Consider the following 17,752-nt stretch of genomic DNA (forward strand, 5'->3'; position numbering starts at 1 on the left):
GCTTCTCTATTTTTCTCTTCTCCCCCTCCCCCTTTGTTGCTCCCTTCTTGCTTGCCATGAGGATGCATCAACAATATTTCACAATGACACTATTGTTTCTGTCTCACAAGGAGACAGCACGACCGTGGGGTCCGGGATTTGTCCGAAATTTTGTGTGGTGAAAGAGGACCCCTAACACATCACGTGGTTAAAATATTAGGGCACACTACTCAGAAAATCCCGAGAAAAATCGATCCAAAGTTTCTTAGGTGCCTTATGAGTATAACATGTTAGTCCATTACTGAGCCGCCGTCTGGCCTACATGGTTAGCGGTCGGATCCTTATGCCAGAGGTCTCGGGTTCGATTCCTCCTCTGGCACTTTCTTTTCCTTCTGTTGCTTGCAAAATTGCAGCTCATTGTTACAGGAGAATTGTGAAATTAATTCCCGGGAAGACTGTATAAAAATTCATTCTATAATTCACCATCAGTTATCGTCACCAATATTGCGAGACATGGCTCAATATGCCTGGTTTGCCTCAAAATTATCAGAGACTCAAAACATTTTCGTAAATGTTAATGGGGCATATTTTTGTACAGACTTATTGCAAACGCCCTGTGATTGTAAAAAATCTGGTTTTATATGTTGCGCAAGATGACAATAAAATTATTACTTTGTTTGTTTTTACAATAATTACCACTGCAGTTCTTGTTTATAATTATTATATGTATAAATATTGAATGTCCCCCAATCGAATTTGTTATTCTGATTAAAAACCCAATGATTCTCCTTATATACTTTACAATGAAACATGGAAAACCCACCGCCATGAACTGTTTTGTTGGACAAAAAGAAAATAATTTTTATTCAATAATGTAACTAATTTTTTAAAGATAATGTAGGTTTGGGAAACATTCTGAATAATTGGTGGAATAACAAAAGAAAATGAAACAGAAGAAAAAAAAGTGCCAGAGGAGGAATAGAACGTGAGACCTCTGGTGTAAGAGTCCGAGCCCTAAACATCGAGGCCAGACGGCAGCTCGGCAATGGACGAACATTTTATACTCATAAGGCACCTAAGAAACTTTGGATCGATTTTTCCTGGGATTTTCCGGGTAGTGCGTCCTAATATTTTAACCCCGTGAGGTGTTAGGGGTCCTCTTTCAGCACACAAAATTTCGGACAGATCCCCGACCCTACACTCATACCGTCTCATTGTTAGATGTGCACACTAGTTTAGTCTGTGGCACAGCTTTGCTGCTACATTTACAGTGTAGGTTGTTGTGATTTCATCAGGTGTCATTCTTTGTGTGTCAGAACTGGTTTTTGCTTCATTGTTAGGTAAATGGCTTTACAAAAGAAGAGATGAATGACTTTACAAAAGGAGGAGGCTGGATGGGTCTTTTGGGTGACCTTGGTTTCCTGCACATTTTTCCTGGTGTATGAAGACTAGTTGTTTCCTGTTCCAAGCTGGACAGTATTGCAACCAATTCACATGCATGAGTGTAGCTGTACAGGGATAATTTCCTTTGTGAGCAGCCACTCCGCATCTCCCATCTGTCGTCTGCCCTTTGCATCCTATGGTTGTGCACTCAAAATGTCTTTTAAAGCACGGCATAGGGTTAGGTACAAAATGCCCACTCTTCATGTTGATGAATTCTGCTGCAATTTACTAATGTAACTGTCATACATAAAATGGCAGAATTAATGAGGGCTGTTTCCTTTTCAGGCTCACAGTTTATTCTTTTCATGACATTTCTGACCTCAGTAACACCTCACATTCCTTTGGAGTCCAGATGCACTACAGTCTTGGAACTGACACCGACTGCTATAATTTTGAGTGGTATCTAGCCCTGCAATCACACCATTTTCTCCTGGTGACTTGCAGTTTTGCAGCTTGCTGCCCCACCAGGAGTGTACCATTTTGCAGTTTCTTAATTGATTTCAGTGATCCTTCGAATCTCTTCAGTATATATGTATGTATGTAGAAGAAAGACAATTTACTAAACTTGTTTTCTATATTTTAATTACAATAAACACACTGTTTACCAATGAATGTGGCTTGTTACTGACATTTCTCAACTGTTGACAGACTTCACAGGTGGGTTATCCACACAATGTCTCTTTGTTGAATAGGTGTTAATTTTGATATCATTTGATTTAATCAGGGAGACAAAACAACAGCAGTTTTAGCACTCCCATTGCCCACATCAAAACTAAGTTTATTGTGTGGTATCTCTCCCTGTTATTCTAGTAAAGCCAGCTAGAGCTCTCGAAGAGTAGTACAGAGCCTTTACTAGGTCTTCTCCTAGACACATTCTCCGGGATGACAAGGTTTGTCTGGAAAGTAATGTGCCCTTTATTTTTTAATTTATTGATTGGCTAGGTTCAATAACTTAAAATTCTTCAAAGTATGACCCTTCTGCATCAATACATTTTTGCCAGCATGGTTTCCACGCTTCATAAGCTTTTTGGAACTCCTCAATCACGATGCTCTTCATCAAAGGCGTCAATGTAGCTCACAACATATTGTCCACCAACTCCAGATGCTTTCCTTCGAGGTTCCTTTTCAGCTCATGAAACAAAAATAAGTCCACCAGGGTCAGGTCAGGACAGTGGGTTGGTTGCGGCACCATTGTCACACCAATCCAGGATAGGTAGTCCTTGATAACAAAGGCAACACAAGCTGGCACTTTGTCGTGGGGTGCATTTTCCTCGAAGGGCAGAACTCCTTTTTGATGCGGGTGACCCTGTGATTCAGTCTCTGGAGCATTTTCTTGTAAAACTGAAAGTTGATGGTCTTGCCAGAGGTACAAACTCATGGTGCACTGGCCCCTTTGCTTTCTTTTCTTTTCCTTTCTTTTTTTAATTTTTTTAAAAAAGAAAAAAAAAACCACCAATGAGTACGGAATTCATCCAGGACTTACTCATGCAAATCTTCTGGCACAGCACTGAAGACGTGCCATTTTGTCCTCTACCTCTTTGACTATGGATTGTACTGAAAGACCCGTGTCACACCCCAAGTGATCGTGTTATCCAGGAAACTGGGATCAGCTTCACAGAGTTGCCTGAGTTCTTCAAACACTTCCACATGGTGTTGTTTTTGTGCATCAATCAAAACTCTGGGCACAGGTTCTGCACAAATGGCAAGTCCTCCAATACAATCTCACAAACAACAATTTCAACATCAAGCAAATACTTATTCAAAGATCTGAATTCAGGAGCTTGTGCACATGAGTTACATGGTTGTAGGTTTGTGTTGTGATGGGTGTCCTGCATGGGCCTCACCAACCTGTTCGATAGCAGTCTGGAAAGGACATTGTCTCTGAAGGCTTCCTTAACCATTCCAAAGACTTCCAGAGGGGTCTTGTGGAGGGTCTTGTGGAACTTCACACATAAATTTACAACACAGCATTGCTCTAATATTTTCTCCACCTTAAGTTTTATGTGACCATTACATAGAGGTTCATGGAAGAAGCTGTCCTAACCACTCACGAGCACAGACACAATTTAGTAACCTACTCTGGAAAGCTAAGGGTCGCCCCTATCCTTCCCAGTCAGTCAGACTGCTCTGCAGCATATAGCAGAGTAGGAAAAAAGTCTAATGCACTACTTTCTGAACACACCTTGCATTGATTCAAATATTTTCTATCTTTTGGCCTCCAGTGCCATGCATAAGAAGATTAAATATGTTGCAGTTTCATCTCCCACATAATATAGTTTGTACTTAAGAGCTTCTTTCTCTATACTTGTGGGTATTAATACTGCCCAATAGACCACCTAAACTCCTGGGAGGGTTATTAATTGATGTAGGCTCCATTTACAGCCCTCAGGCAGTTATGCAAATGAGTGTTCACCAACAAATTGCTCCACTTGACTTGATAACCCTTATACGACCAAAATTCTGCAGGTTCTTTTGAGGTTGCCATCTACAAAGCACAATCTAAGCAGTTAATCCAAGATCTCTATTCTCTGATAACAACATTCCACCTCAGTGCCACACAGTGATTGCTGAGGCGTGCCCAGAGTATAATTAAAGAAGAATGGCAGGACTTACAAGTCACCAGCTGAGGAACCCTGGATTTGTCATACCCATACTCCCCCAATGAAGGAGAGGTGTTTGTTATTTGGTACAGCCCAAGAGGTGAATGACACCAGCACCATATTTTACTTTATTACTCCAGTGGCCCCGGGAGTAGACAACATTCCATTGGAACTACTGACGGCCTTGGGTGAGCCAGTCCTGACAAAACTCTACCATCTGGTGAGCAAGATGTATGTGACAGGTGAAATACCCTCAGACTTCAAGAAGAATATAATAATTCCAATCCCAAAGAAAGCAGGTGTTGACAGATTTGAAAATTACCGAACTATCAGTTTAACAAGTCACAGCTGCAAAATACTAATGCGAATTCTTTACAGACGAATGGAAAAACTGGTAGAAGCCGACCTCGTGAAGATCAGTTTGGATTCCGCAGAAATGTTGGAACACGTGAGGCAATACTGACCCTACGACTTATCTTAGAAAATAGATTAAGGAAAGGCAAACCTACATTACTAGCATTTGTGGATTTAGAGAAAGCTTTTGACAATGTTGACTGGAATACTCTTTTTCAAATTCTAAAGGAGGCAGGGGTAAAATACAGGGAGCAAAAGGCTATTTACAATTTGTACAGAAACCAGATGGCAGTTATAAGAGTCGAGGGGCATGAAAGGAAATCAGCAGTTGGGAAGGGGGTGAGACAGGGCTGTAGCCTGTCCCTGATGTTATTCAATCTGTATATTCATCAAGCAGTAAAGGAAACTAAAGAAAAATTTGGAGTAGGTATTAAAGTCAATGGAGAAGAAATAAAAACGTTGAGGTTCGCCGATGATATTGTAATTCTGCAAAGGACTTGGACGAGCAGTTGAACGGATGGACAGTGTCTTGAAAGGATGATACAGATAAACATCAACAAAAGCAAAACAAGGATAATGGAATGTAGTCGAATTAAGTCGGGTGATGCTGAGGGAATTAGATTAGGAAATGAGACACTTAAAGTAGTAAAGTAGTTTTGCTATTTGGGGAGCAAAATAACTAATGATGGTTGAAGTAGAGAGGATATAAAATGTAGACTGGCAATGGCAAGGAAAGAGTTTCTGAAGAAGAGAAATTTGTTAACTTCGAGTACAGATTTAAGTGTCAGGAAGTCGTTTCTGAAAGTATTTGTATGGAGTGTAGCTATGTATGGAAGTGAAACGCGGACGATAAATAGTTTGGACAAGAAGAGAACAGAAGCTTTCGAAATGTGGTGCTACAGAAGAATGCTGAAGATTAGATGGGTAGATCACATAACTAATGAGGAGGTATTGAATAGAATAGGGGAGAAGAGGAGTTTGTAGAACAACTTGACAAGAAGAAGGGACCAGTTGGTAGGACATGTTCTGAGGCATCAAGGGATCACCAATTTAGTATTGGAGGGTAAAAATCATAGAGGGAGACCAAGAGATGAATACACTAAGCAGATTGAGAAGGATGTAGGTTGCAGTAGGTACTGGGAGATGATGAAGCTTGCACAGGATGGAGTAGCATGGGAGCTGCATCAAACCAGTCTCAGGTCTGAGACGACGACAACAACAACAACAACAACAACAACTCCAGTGATCTGCAATGATCTTCCTATCATATGCTGGTACTCACTGTTGGCCATCAAGGGAAAGAGAGAAGTGGAATTTGCTGGATTATATACCTGCCAGTACCATGAAGACTGTTTTAATGTGAAACTGCTATTTTCATCTCTAAAACAGGATGCATAAATTTTCCACAACTAACAAATAAGACATTACTTGCATCCTTTTGATAGCAGCTTATTGCCTGATATTTTGCACTATGTGTTTTCAACAACATAGACACATTCATAAATTATTATTAATTTTTTCTTACCTGAAAAAATGAAGTCAATGTTCTGCTTCCACATAGAAACACAGCAGTAGAGCAAAGAAGAAATTAACTGCCATACATTCCTTGCCAAAAGCTACATAAATTTAGCTTCATCTAAATACAAGCACTATGGCTACCTGGTGATTTTTACACTCTGTAAGAAAATTATTGATTTCAATACATAAATACAGATATACTGACCTAGGAATGGTTGTTTTTAGTAATGAATTGCTTGGGCTGGAATTCTGAACTTTATAAGAAGCAACTTCTGATGGAACAGTGCAGGCATCACGTTGGTTTGACAAAGAGCGCAATGTATTTGTTGCTCGATGGACAGCAGTGTACTGAACCATTTGCACTGCAGGCAGCTGCTTGTTCCGTTTGCTTCTGTAAAGAACAATCATGTGTTAAATTCTTCTTTGTAAATTGATTTCATTATCTGAAGGAAATTTATCCTTGACCAGGGACAAAAATTTAATGTGGATGTAATCTATGTTTTAGATGTGAAAAGTGTCTCAAAAATTGGAATACTGTACACAGCACTACACCGCACAACAATCAACGTAGTAGTTGGGTGAGGCAATAGTCACCAATTGCATACTTCACCTTGGTACCACTCTTATTGGTGAAAGTCAGCTGACTTCATGCTGTTCTTAAATGTTCATGCTCGGTACCAACCTTAGCTATGTAATATTGTGTGCCCAAGCAATAAGTGCCAATTGTGAATATAGTGTTGATTTTTGTATGGTGTTGTGCACAGTGATTTGTCAATACTATTTACAAAAAGGAGCAAAGAAACTGTACCTCGTCCTTCTAGTAACCTGCCAACAATTCTCAGCTCACTTCTGTGATGCATTAATTTATTACATGTTCATTTCTTTTTTAAGCTATAAGCTGACTGCTTTGAGAGAAGAAGTGTGGCTTAGCCCAGCAGTCAAGGTGTTATGAGCCAAGCCCAAGTTTTTGTTCCCACCATCCTCCATGTAGGTGCCAATTAAAATGTGCAATTAGCATTCCAGTCCTCAAATTCCTTCGTATATAGCTGTCAATGAGGAACTGTTCCCTTCGTCTTTGACACTATTTCTACAGTATGGTCTCCAAGTAGCACTGTAGCACAATGGCAGTTCTTGAAAATGTGCCTCTCACTGGCATATCTTATGTGACAACACTGTATTTGATTTGCACAGCTCCAGCCAGCTCCTGATCAACAATGGAGCACTGCCTGCTACTTAGCTATAGAACTGTGGGACAGCAAAGGCTGGGGATGGGTGCTGATGCAAATATACTATTCGTCCAAAGATTTCAGATTTCTGAAGAATGAGAACTGAGGTCAAGGCATAATAGTGGGGATGCACACAGAAGAAGTGGAAGATATCCTTCCTTTATTGACCCTCAACTGCCACTTATACTCCTCTCAAGTATAGCACTATTACAACAATGGAGTAAAAATCCTTCACAATTATACCAATATGATTAAATACCTATTGCAACATGTTCAAAAATGTTTAGTGGATATCAACTCAATTTTTCTGTCACTGTCTGGTAAAATAACTTGATATTGATGAAAGGAAAACAAGAACTTAGGATTGTTCTATAAATTAACTTTTACTGATTGTGCCTAATTATGTCTTATAGGCCAAAAAATGATCACCAAGACAAATAAATCCTAATCAGTGTGTCAACAGCCTTTAACAAGAAATAAAATTAAATTTATTAGGTATGTGTGTGTGTGTGTGTGTGTGTGTGTGTGTGTGTGTGTGTGTGTGTGTGTGTGTGTGGGTGTGTGTGTGGGTGTGTGTGTGGGTGTGTGTGTGGGTGTGTGTGTGGGTGTGTGTGTGTGCGCGCGAGTATATACCTATCCTTTTTTCCCCCTAAGGTAAGTCTTTCCGCTCCCGGGATTGGAATGACTCCTTACCCTCTCCCTTAAAACCCACATCCTTTCATCTTTCCTTTTCCTTCCCTCTTTCCTGACGAAGCAGCCGCCAGTTGCGAAAGCTCGAAATTCTGTGTGTGTATTTGTGCGTTTTATTTATTGTGCCTATCTACCAGCACTTTCCCGCTTGGTAAATCTTGGAATCTTTGTTTTTAATATATTTTTCCCATGTGGAAGTTTCTTTCTATTTTATTTACATGACTATAGTACTTGATTGACAATACAACACGGTCTAACAGGAACATACAAGAGTGGGGCAAAGCAAAAAGGTGTGATATACCATTTAAAGTGAACAGATCATTCTTACCACAGCTAAAAATGTTACTATACATAATAAAAAATGACGCTAATCTCACAAGTAACTATTCTACATAGAAATCCTATACCAGTAAACTGGCTTCTGAATAAATAAATTTTATATGAAAGTAAAAATTAACACTGATTGTGCATCTGTTATAATATGACTTATTTACATTTGTGGTACAACTGAAGAAAACTCTTCACAGTCATGAGAGTACAGAATAATAGTGGTAAATTGTATACAACACTGCCTACCAGTTATAGAGATGATAATATCAGTCCACGTGATAATTCTTACATTTTAGGTACTTGACACGTTGAGATTCAGTATCTGCATTTGACTGCATAACAACTTGCACTTCACAGCAATAATGGGTACCTGTGGCTTCACCCACTTTTATTTAGTAGGACGAAGGCTCACAAATGAACATATATGTGACTTTTGTTTTGTTAGATTTGACACAATACCAAAAATTATAAAATGAAACTATGTTAAGGACAAAGAAACTGGCTTGCACCTGCCTTGCTGGTAAGTGGTGACATATTGTGTGAAGTGAGAATGGAACTTGAGACGGCACATCCAGGATTTGCATACAAAACACTTTAACAACAGACACACCCGTGTGTGTGTGTGTGTGTGTGTGTGTGTGTGTGTGTGTGTGTGTGTGTGTGTCTTGTTATAATGCTAGCATTTCAAGTGGTGAACGTTATGACAGTCAAGAGAGTGCGTTTTGATGGCTGAGGGGCCACGCCAAGCCAGACAAGCTTTGTGGCTCTGTCAACAGGTGGCAGCTTCTTTAACAAGCAATGATTGGCAGAGCTTAAAGCATGAGAAATCCTGACTGCAGACACAGGACATGCACAGGGAAAATCCGGCTGAGTGACTGAATGAATGAATGAACTGGGGAGGGTAGCCACCATGACCAAACTAACTGAATAAAGAAAATATAAAAGAAGAGAAACACTAAATAAAAACTAAACCAAACCACTGACAGAGAGGCCACTCACATGGTTTTAAAGACAAAAACTAGATTAGGGTGTGAGTGAAGAAGCCCACTTGCTATGAGATATAGTTTACAAGTATAAAATGTTTTGGATATGAAATGATCTTTAAAGATTAACAACTCGCTAATGCCTTAAGCAATTCATACAATGGATAGGTCTCAGTGAATACTATTAAGTCTGTTGTAATAGGTTTTCTGTGAGTACTATATATTTCACATTACACGCTGAATGTATATAAAACATGAAATAGTGAAAGTAGTGGTTGCATTAGTAAATGGAGGTATTTACAGATGTATGACTAAATAGTTTAACATTTACTAGTGATTCAATGATGCAAAATAGTGCACATATGAACAAAAACTCTATTTGTGAGAAAACCATTAAATGAGAAGAATGGACAGCGTTGAAAAGCTAATGAAATTTGCATCCATATCCATGTGTAATGTGTATACATATAATTAAATTTACTATTTCTGTATGCTTTTGGGGGTCAGATATATGGGAACTGGACTTACATCAGTGTGAGGGTATAATTAATGACTGACATTTTTGTGTGGGGACTTAGATTTTGACAGTCATTTAGAGTGGAATTCACAGACAGATAGGATGTATGTGCAGCTGGATGTTGCTGTATGTGTGCATTTAGTCATGGCCTTGTAAAAATTTTGCATGTGATGATTGTGAGGAACTCTGAAATGTTTTAGCTTGTGTTGATCGCAAACACTTTGAGACTTTTTTTGAGCATGAGGATGCTGAATAATTTCAGGTTAGGGAACTTAGTCTAAACTTCTGAGCCCTGTTCTCATTAGTTTGCAATCACAGAACTTCAACTTAGAAGCGTGCTGAAGCACTTTAAATCATTTTCATGGATTTCTGAAAGGTTAAGTAAACAAGTGACACTGGTCAACTTACTTAGATTCTCACACTGACCAATATTATGTTAATAATAATCTATTGTGAAAAATGTGAAAGGATATTTTGTTCACTCTTTTTTTTTGCAATAAACTCAGTCTGCGAAAATGTTAAATCACTGTGAGAAGTGACAATTATTACATACAAATTCCTGCCCTTACAGATTTATTAAACTTGTGACTGATTTCATTTTGAGTTAATGAGGTGGATGCATTGGTTGACCCCTGGATAGTGATGTAGGTAATATTTTGAAATCCAACTACACTTAATGAACAGTGTGTTTCTTGCTTTATTTAACTTTTATCCATGATTATGCAGATGTGGACTCATAAGTTGATCTCTGGTGTTGCAACAGTGGTTAACTTCACTATTAGTCACTTATCTTTCTGACAGCAAGCAGCAAGAAGAGCAGTATGAACATTCACTATCATTTTTATATAAATAAATATTACCCCACTACAGTGCAAACTGCTACTCCACTTATAATGTCAATAATTATTATACAGTTACAAGAAAAAGAAAATGCTACAGAGATGCTAAAGAGAAAAAATTGAGAATAAGACATATATTTACAAGTGTTATGTGCAGAACAGTTAATTTTGTGTTCCTTAGAAAGTTTCATTTAATAGGTTTAGATGACAAGTATGATGTATGCATTCTTTATTTGCTTATCTATTATAATGCATTAAGCAAAAATTTAACACTACTTTTCACACAACTGTTGAGATCCAAGATGTGAATAATATAAATAACGTGTTATTTTACCCTTTTATCTCCTACAGGACCATTTAATTTGTTCCAGGTTGTTTTTTCTCTCAATGGAGCTGACACGTAAAGCACGACTTCATGGATAAGGCACTCATCACCATTCCTCTTATCCACATGGAGTCAGTCTACTAAGAGAGTGGCCACTAACACAATTAAACATGCCTAGAAATGATATGCAACAAAACAGCTACGTCAAAACAACACACTGATTATCATGCAAAAATGTTAAAACAGAAGAATGACTATCATGCAAAAACTGTGTATTCTATCTTCACATACTTTGATAAATAGCAGTTTAAGTCAATACAAAACTACAGTAAGCAAATAAAACATAAATAAGCGTAGCACTATGCCAACCAGAGGCATTAAATATGTGGTCTTGAATCAGTTACAACTCTTTTACACAAATAGCTATGTAATTCGTTGTATCTTTATTCTTTTACTTTTTTAGTTAGATTTTGGCATCATATGTATTATCAACACTACAGTACATAACTTGACTACAAATTCTGCCTGTTACATGTTTCTTAGCTGGGCATGAAAATGGGAAGAGCTGAAAAGGATGTACAAAAAAAAGTAGTAGTTAATGTGAGCTTTCCCTGCAACTTCTTCTTTCTCTTTCCTTTGTGCATTTCTATACAATATTCAGTATTATTTGATCAATCAGACACAACTGTTTCAAAAATTTATCCAGAATTTGAATTTTCACTTTCACTCTATCTTCATACTACACTTACCCAACCTTCACAGGTAAGGCAACATAGACACTTCACAGAAGATACTTCTTAGTGACTGAGCTATCCAGGCGTGAATCATGACCTGCCCTCAATGCCTTAATTCCGCCGCTATCTCCTACATTTTTCTGTAGGGATTAAACAATAAAACAGCAGTAGCTTGTGTTTTCTGTGATTTATAGAAGATATTTGACTGTGTGAACCACAACACTTTGTTAAAACAGTTGACGTATTGTTATGTTAACAAATGGCTTACATCATCCTTAAGAAAAAGATTGTTACACAATTCATTAACTGTAGATGAGGCTTTAGCTGACTGGGCATAAATCATTAATGAAGTGCCATAAATTTCAAACTTGGGTCACCTATTGTTTCTCATGCACGTAAGTGATGTACCATTACATACATATTAGGCAGAAATAATTCTTTGTGCAGATGCCAGAAAAGAAATCTCAGTACTTTCAATTCTACCTGTCACAGGTCACAACTCTAAAGAAAAATTTCTAGCATGAGCTAGAATTAGCAAGTAAAGCAAAATAATCAGTTTTTGGTTTAAATTGAAAAAAAAAGACACATTTTAAAAATTTCTTAAAAAAGCGGAGGGGGGGGGGGGATATTCAGTTTCAATATGTTTGCACTTCAAAAAATTACAATTCTTGGAGAAAAACATATCAGAAAGTTAACACACTTTGATTATTTTCATTCAAAAGTTTCACTTGTCATTATATTCTGCAATACCTCATCTTTAAGAAAAGAAGTTTTCATCATACAAATGTGTACCATCTGAATAAGATCTGGTGCTCAGATTCAGGAGTGTCTTGTGGACAAATATAAGTAGTTAGGTATTTTAACTACAGAATGATATTTCCTTGAGTAAATCTGTTATAAATAATCCGTTAGAGTTCTGACGGATCAATTAATTATGTGATTACAATACTAGAAGGAAAATATTTTTCATAACTCTTCATTAAAACTGATTTTCTCGGTAAGGGCTGAATTACGCTGTTGCCAAAATCTTTGTTGATTGCCTAATGATATCAAATGTCTAACAGAGAATGATGCTAAACTTCAAAGTAAGCTAAGAGTGTTCCTTCTGGATAACTTCATCTATTCCATATATGAGCTTATGCACTAAAATCTTGTAATTAGTATTTCTTAATTTTGAAATAAGTGTTTAACAAGAGGATGATGGGTGAGCACTGCCCATTATTCCTACTGTAAGCATTTGTGCAATGAACACTGTAGCCCCACAACATGATCTCACAGCCCATTAAGAAATGTAAGGAAGCAAAATATTGTAAATTACTTGTCTCTATATGTTATAACCTTTAATCACAATAATTGCGTGGATTTTCACACTCTCTCTTAGAAACAATAGCTGATCACATGATTACAACTCAGTCTCTCGTATTCGACTGCTGTGCCGTGACATGCGGCCGGTGCCGTTCGTAGCTAGGTGGCGCTCCCGCGCTCATCTGATTTGCGGAGCGCCTCTATCGCCGTTTGTGCGTACTGTCGTGGCGGCACTGTTAAATGTCGTGGCACTATCACAACACTTTTCCCCCCTTGAAAAAAATAAACACTCACTTCCTTGGAGACATGGACAGCGCAGAGACATCCATGGCCTCTTGTGAGGCCCCGAGGAGATCCCGCGCAGAGACACGGGAGTATGGTCGAAAATGTCCAGGACGGAAGCTCGTGCGAGGAACGTGTCTCCTGGATGAGATGATGGGTGAAAACTCCGGAGCAGCATCCATAGGTGTCATTGACCTGGGAGTGTGCTCCAGCGAGATGGGTCCCGGAGAAGGCGGCGTCGCGACTGGGGCCGGTTCCGGAGTACTTGGAAGCGGCAGCGACGGCGGCTGCATCAACACGGACGGTAGATCGGCAGCAGCGACAGGACTGGCGTCTCGAGCTGGTGGAGGCGAAGGATGGGGCGGTGGCACAGGCGTGGCCACCACTCGTGGGCGCATCTGGTCGTAATGGCGAACAACCGTGCCGTCGCCCGTACGGATTTCACAAAGCCGGCAGCCACGAAGAGCCTTGACCACCCCTGGAATCCATTTAGGGCGAGATCCATACCCTCGTGCCCACACGTCGGCGCCCACCGAGTATTTTCCCGCACTAGGGGACACAGTACAAGGCCTGACAGGGTGAAGCAGGTGCAGTAGAGTGCGCGGTTGGCGGCCATGCAAGAGTTCGGCAGGGCTGTGATCACCCAGAGGCGTGAAGCGATAAGAACTCAGAAATTGCAGCAGGGCGTCATCTGTGGAAAAATCACTAAGGAATTTTTTCATCTGGCATTTGAAAGTGCGGACAAGGCGCTCGACCTCCCCATTCGATTGCGGATGGAAGGGAGGTGCGGTAACATGATGAATCCCTTGTCCAGTACAAAAATCACGGAAGGCCTGCGAAGAGAACTGAGGGCCATTGTCCGTGACGATCGTGGATGGAAGACCTTCTAGCGCAAAGATTTTGGACAAAGCCAGCGTCGTCGCCGCAGTGGTGGGCGACGGACATCTAACAACAAATGGAAACTTCGAGAAGGCGTCAATCAACAGTAGCCAATAAGTACCGAGGAAGGGGCCAGCAAAGTCGGCGTGCACCCGTTCCCATGGCTGAGCTGGATCAGGCCACGGAGAGGGCATTGTACGAGGTGCCGCCAGTTGTTGAGCACACTGGCCACATGCAGCAACCATATGGGCGATGTCCGAATCAATGCCGGGCCAATAAACGTGCCTGCGGGCCAGGGACTTAGTCCGAGAAATACCCCAATGGCCTCCGTGCAACAGTTTGAGAACATCTTTGCGAAGAGAGGCTGGCACCACGACCCGTGGAGATGCGCCATCCGTGGCCAGAAGAACAACACCATCACGAACAGACAGACGAAGGCGCAAGGCATGGTAGTTGCGAAGGGGATCCGATGCCCGGCCCCCGGTCCTGTCCGGCCAACCTCGTTGTACAAAACCGATCACCCGACGCAGGACCGGGTCCCGCGCAGTAGCTGACGCGACCTGCGAACCTGTAAGTGGAAAGCCCTCGACCACACGACGTTCTTCCTCATCAATGTGGAAACAGAGGAGTTCATCGCGATCGAAAACAGGGTCGGGGCCCATCGGCAATCGCGACAATGCATCCGCGTTTGCGTGCTGGGCCGTGGGGCGATAGTGAATCTCATAATGAAAACGAGACAAGTATAAGGCCCAACGTTGCAGGCGGTGAGCTGCCTTATCCGGAAGTGACGCCGAGGGGCTGAACAGAGAGACCAGCGGTTTGTGGTCGGTGATGAGGTGAAACTTAGAACCATACAAAAAAACGCTGAACTTTTTTAGAGCATAAATGATAGCGAGCGCCTCCTTTTCGATTTGAGAGTAACGCCGTTGCGCCTCGTTGAGGGTCTTGGAAGCATAGGCAATGGGTCGTTCCGACCCATCCTCATACCGATGGGCGAGAACAGCCCCTAGGCCATACTGTGACGCGTCAGTCGCCAGAACCAAGTGCTGACCCGGACGGAATGTGGCAAGACAAGGCGCCGACTGCAAATGAGCCTTCAGGCAGACAAAAGCCTGCTCACACCCGTCGGACCAACAGAAGGGGACGTTTTTGCGTAACAGCTGATGCAGAGGATAAGCTACCGCTGCTGCGGATGGAATGAATTTGTGATAATAAGCAATCTTGCCTAGAAACGCCTGAAGTTCTTTGACCGTAGACGGCCGGGGTAGAGCGTTAATGGCCGCAACGTGCGCACGGAGAGGGCGTATGCCCTCACGGGACAACTGGAAACCAAGATACTCAATGGAGGGTTGGAAGAACTGTGACTTGTCCAGATTGCACCTCAACCCAGCCGAATGCAAAACTCGAAACAGTGAACGTAAATTACGAAGGTGCTCCGCAGTGGAGGCTCCCGTGACAACAATGTCATCCAGATAGTTTATGCAGCCGGGAACAGAAGCCGTGAGCTGTTCCAAAAACCGCTGAAAAATGGCCGGTGCGCTAGCGACGCCAAATGGTAATCGCTGGTACTGATACAACCCACAAGGAGTGTTGATAACGAGAAATTCCTTGGAAGGAGTGTCCAACGGCAACTGATGGTACGCCTCCGATAAGTCAAGTTTGGAAAAGAACTGGCCCCCAGCGAGCTTGGTAAACAACTGCTCAGGACGAGGAAGAGGATAAGTGTCAATGACGCTCTGAGCGTTGACAGTGGCTTTAAAGTCACCACACAATCGCAGACTCCCGTTTGGTTTAGAAACCACCACGATCGGCGATGCCCATTCGCTGGAGGTAACCGGAAGGAGAATCCCTGAAGCTGTTAACCTGTCTAGCTCAGCCTTGACAGGTGCACGCAACGCCACCGGAATAGGGCGTGCCCGGAAAAACTTAGGGCGAGCCGTAGGTTTAAGAGTAATGTGGGCTGCAAAATCCTTGGCACAACCCAGACCAGCAGAGAACACGGACGAAAATTCACAACACAATCCATCAAGCTGTTGATACGGAATGTCCTCAGATATGAGGTGCACATCATCATCAATGGAGAACCCAAACAACTGGAAAGCATCATAACCGAACAGGTTTTCAGTGCCCGCATGATCCACCACATAAAACGTGAGGGGCCGAACAACAGACTTGTAGGCAGTGGAAGCATCAAACTGGCCCATGATAGGAATTTTCTGCTGATTATAAGTCCTCAGATTGCGCGTAACTGGAGACAAAGGAGGGGAGCCCAACGCCAAATACGTGCGAGAATTAATGAGAGTTACTGCAGAGCCAGTGTCCACTTGCATGCGGATGTCTTTATTCAGAACACGAACAGTAACAAACAACTTATTTGTTTGAGAAAGCACACAGTGAACATCCATGTCCGACGCCTCGTCCTCGTTGACAGGAACTTTATGGGACTGACACACAGAAGCAATGTGGCCTTTTTTCCTACATGAATTACACGTGGCCCAACGTTTTGGACACGCTGCCCTGTCGTGCTGTACGAAACAACGGGGGCAAGAAGGAAGCGCGGAACGAACCGGCTTCTGTGGTTGCTGGTTTCGCTGCGAGCGTTGCGGCCCAACGCGACGTTGTTTACGCGAGTGAACCGCCGCCACATCTTCGTTCTCCTGTGCAACAGGCAAATTGTCCTTGTCGAGAGTTGACTGTACAGCGCCTACATCACACCACGCGTCTATTTGCGCGCCAGCAGCGTGAGACACTTCAAAGGATTGAGCGATGCTTAGAACTTCCGACAACGACGGGTTTGGCAGTTGTAGGGCACGTTGCCGAACTTCTTTATCAGGAGCAAGCCGTAGAATAGCATCCCTAACCATTGAATCCGCATAAGACTCGTGATGAGTGTCCGTGACAAACTGACATTTCCTACTCAGGCCATGTAGTTCCGCCGCCCAAGCCCGGTAAGATTGATGGGGCTGTTTACGACACCGGTAGAACGCCACGCGGGCGGCAACGACGTGGGTGTTTGTTCGATAATAGGCAGACAATAAGTCACACATTTCTTGGAAGGACAGGGAGGCTGGTTCCCGCAGAGGGGCTAACTGAGATAGCAGCTGATAGACCCGAGGGGAAATCCAAGATAGAAATAACGACTTACACATAGGAGCGTCGACAACGCCGAAAGCCAAGAAGTGTTGCCGCAAACGCTTCTCATAATTCTCCCAGTCTTCAGCGGCCTCGTCGTAAGGAGGGAATGGAGGCGGAGAAGAGGAAGACAGACGATGAGTAAGCGACGTCGACAACGCCTGAATCGCTGCCGTCAGCTGTGTTTGTTGTTCAATGAGCGCTTGCATAAGCTGTTCCATGTCTGCCCCGTCACGAACACGCAAATCCACAACGCGGTGAAAATATCCCATCCTCGTCGCCAAAAAGTGTTATAACCTTTAATCACAATAATTGCGTGGATTTTCACACTCTCTCTTAGAAACAATAGCTGATCACATGATTACAACTCAGTCTCTCGTATTCGACTGCTGTGCCGTGACATGCGGCCGGTGCCGTTCGTAGCTAGGTGGCGCTCCCGCGCTCATCTGATTTGCGGAGCGCCTCTATCGCCGTTTGTGCGTACTGTCGTGGCGGCACTGTTAAATGTCGTGGCACTATCACAACACTATAAAGTAGTTCAAGCAAACTGAAAATTTGGTTGAATTGAGATGTTTAAATGGCTACAGAACATGTTTCTCCCAGTTTGAATTCTGAT

At 42.0% G+C, this 17,752-nt stretch overlaps 1 protein-coding gene across 4 annotated transcripts in view; it reads right to left on the reverse strand.

The window, feature by feature from the left end:
• Window positions 1-17,752, reverse strand: part of LOC126355858 (epsilon-sarcoglycan) — a 99,839-nt gene that overhangs the window by 12,541 nt on the left and 69,546 nt on the right. For all 4 annotated transcript variants that reach the window (XM_050006349.1, XM_050006348.1, XM_050006347.1 and 1 more), the window contains one exon: window positions 6,100-6,285. In XM_050006349.1, the coding sequence (XP_049862306.1) occupies window positions 6,100-6,285 (186 nt within the window). The remainder of the gene's footprint in view (window positions 1-6,099; window positions 6,286-17,752) is intronic.

The sequence above is a fragment of the Schistocerca gregaria genome, chromosome 3 (genome assembly GCF_023897955.1).
Source record: "Schistocerca gregaria isolate iqSchGreg1 chromosome 3, iqSchGreg1.2, whole genome shotgun sequence".
Taxonomy (NCBI): Eukaryota; Metazoa; Arthropoda; class Insecta; order Orthoptera; family Acrididae; genus Schistocerca; species Schistocerca gregaria.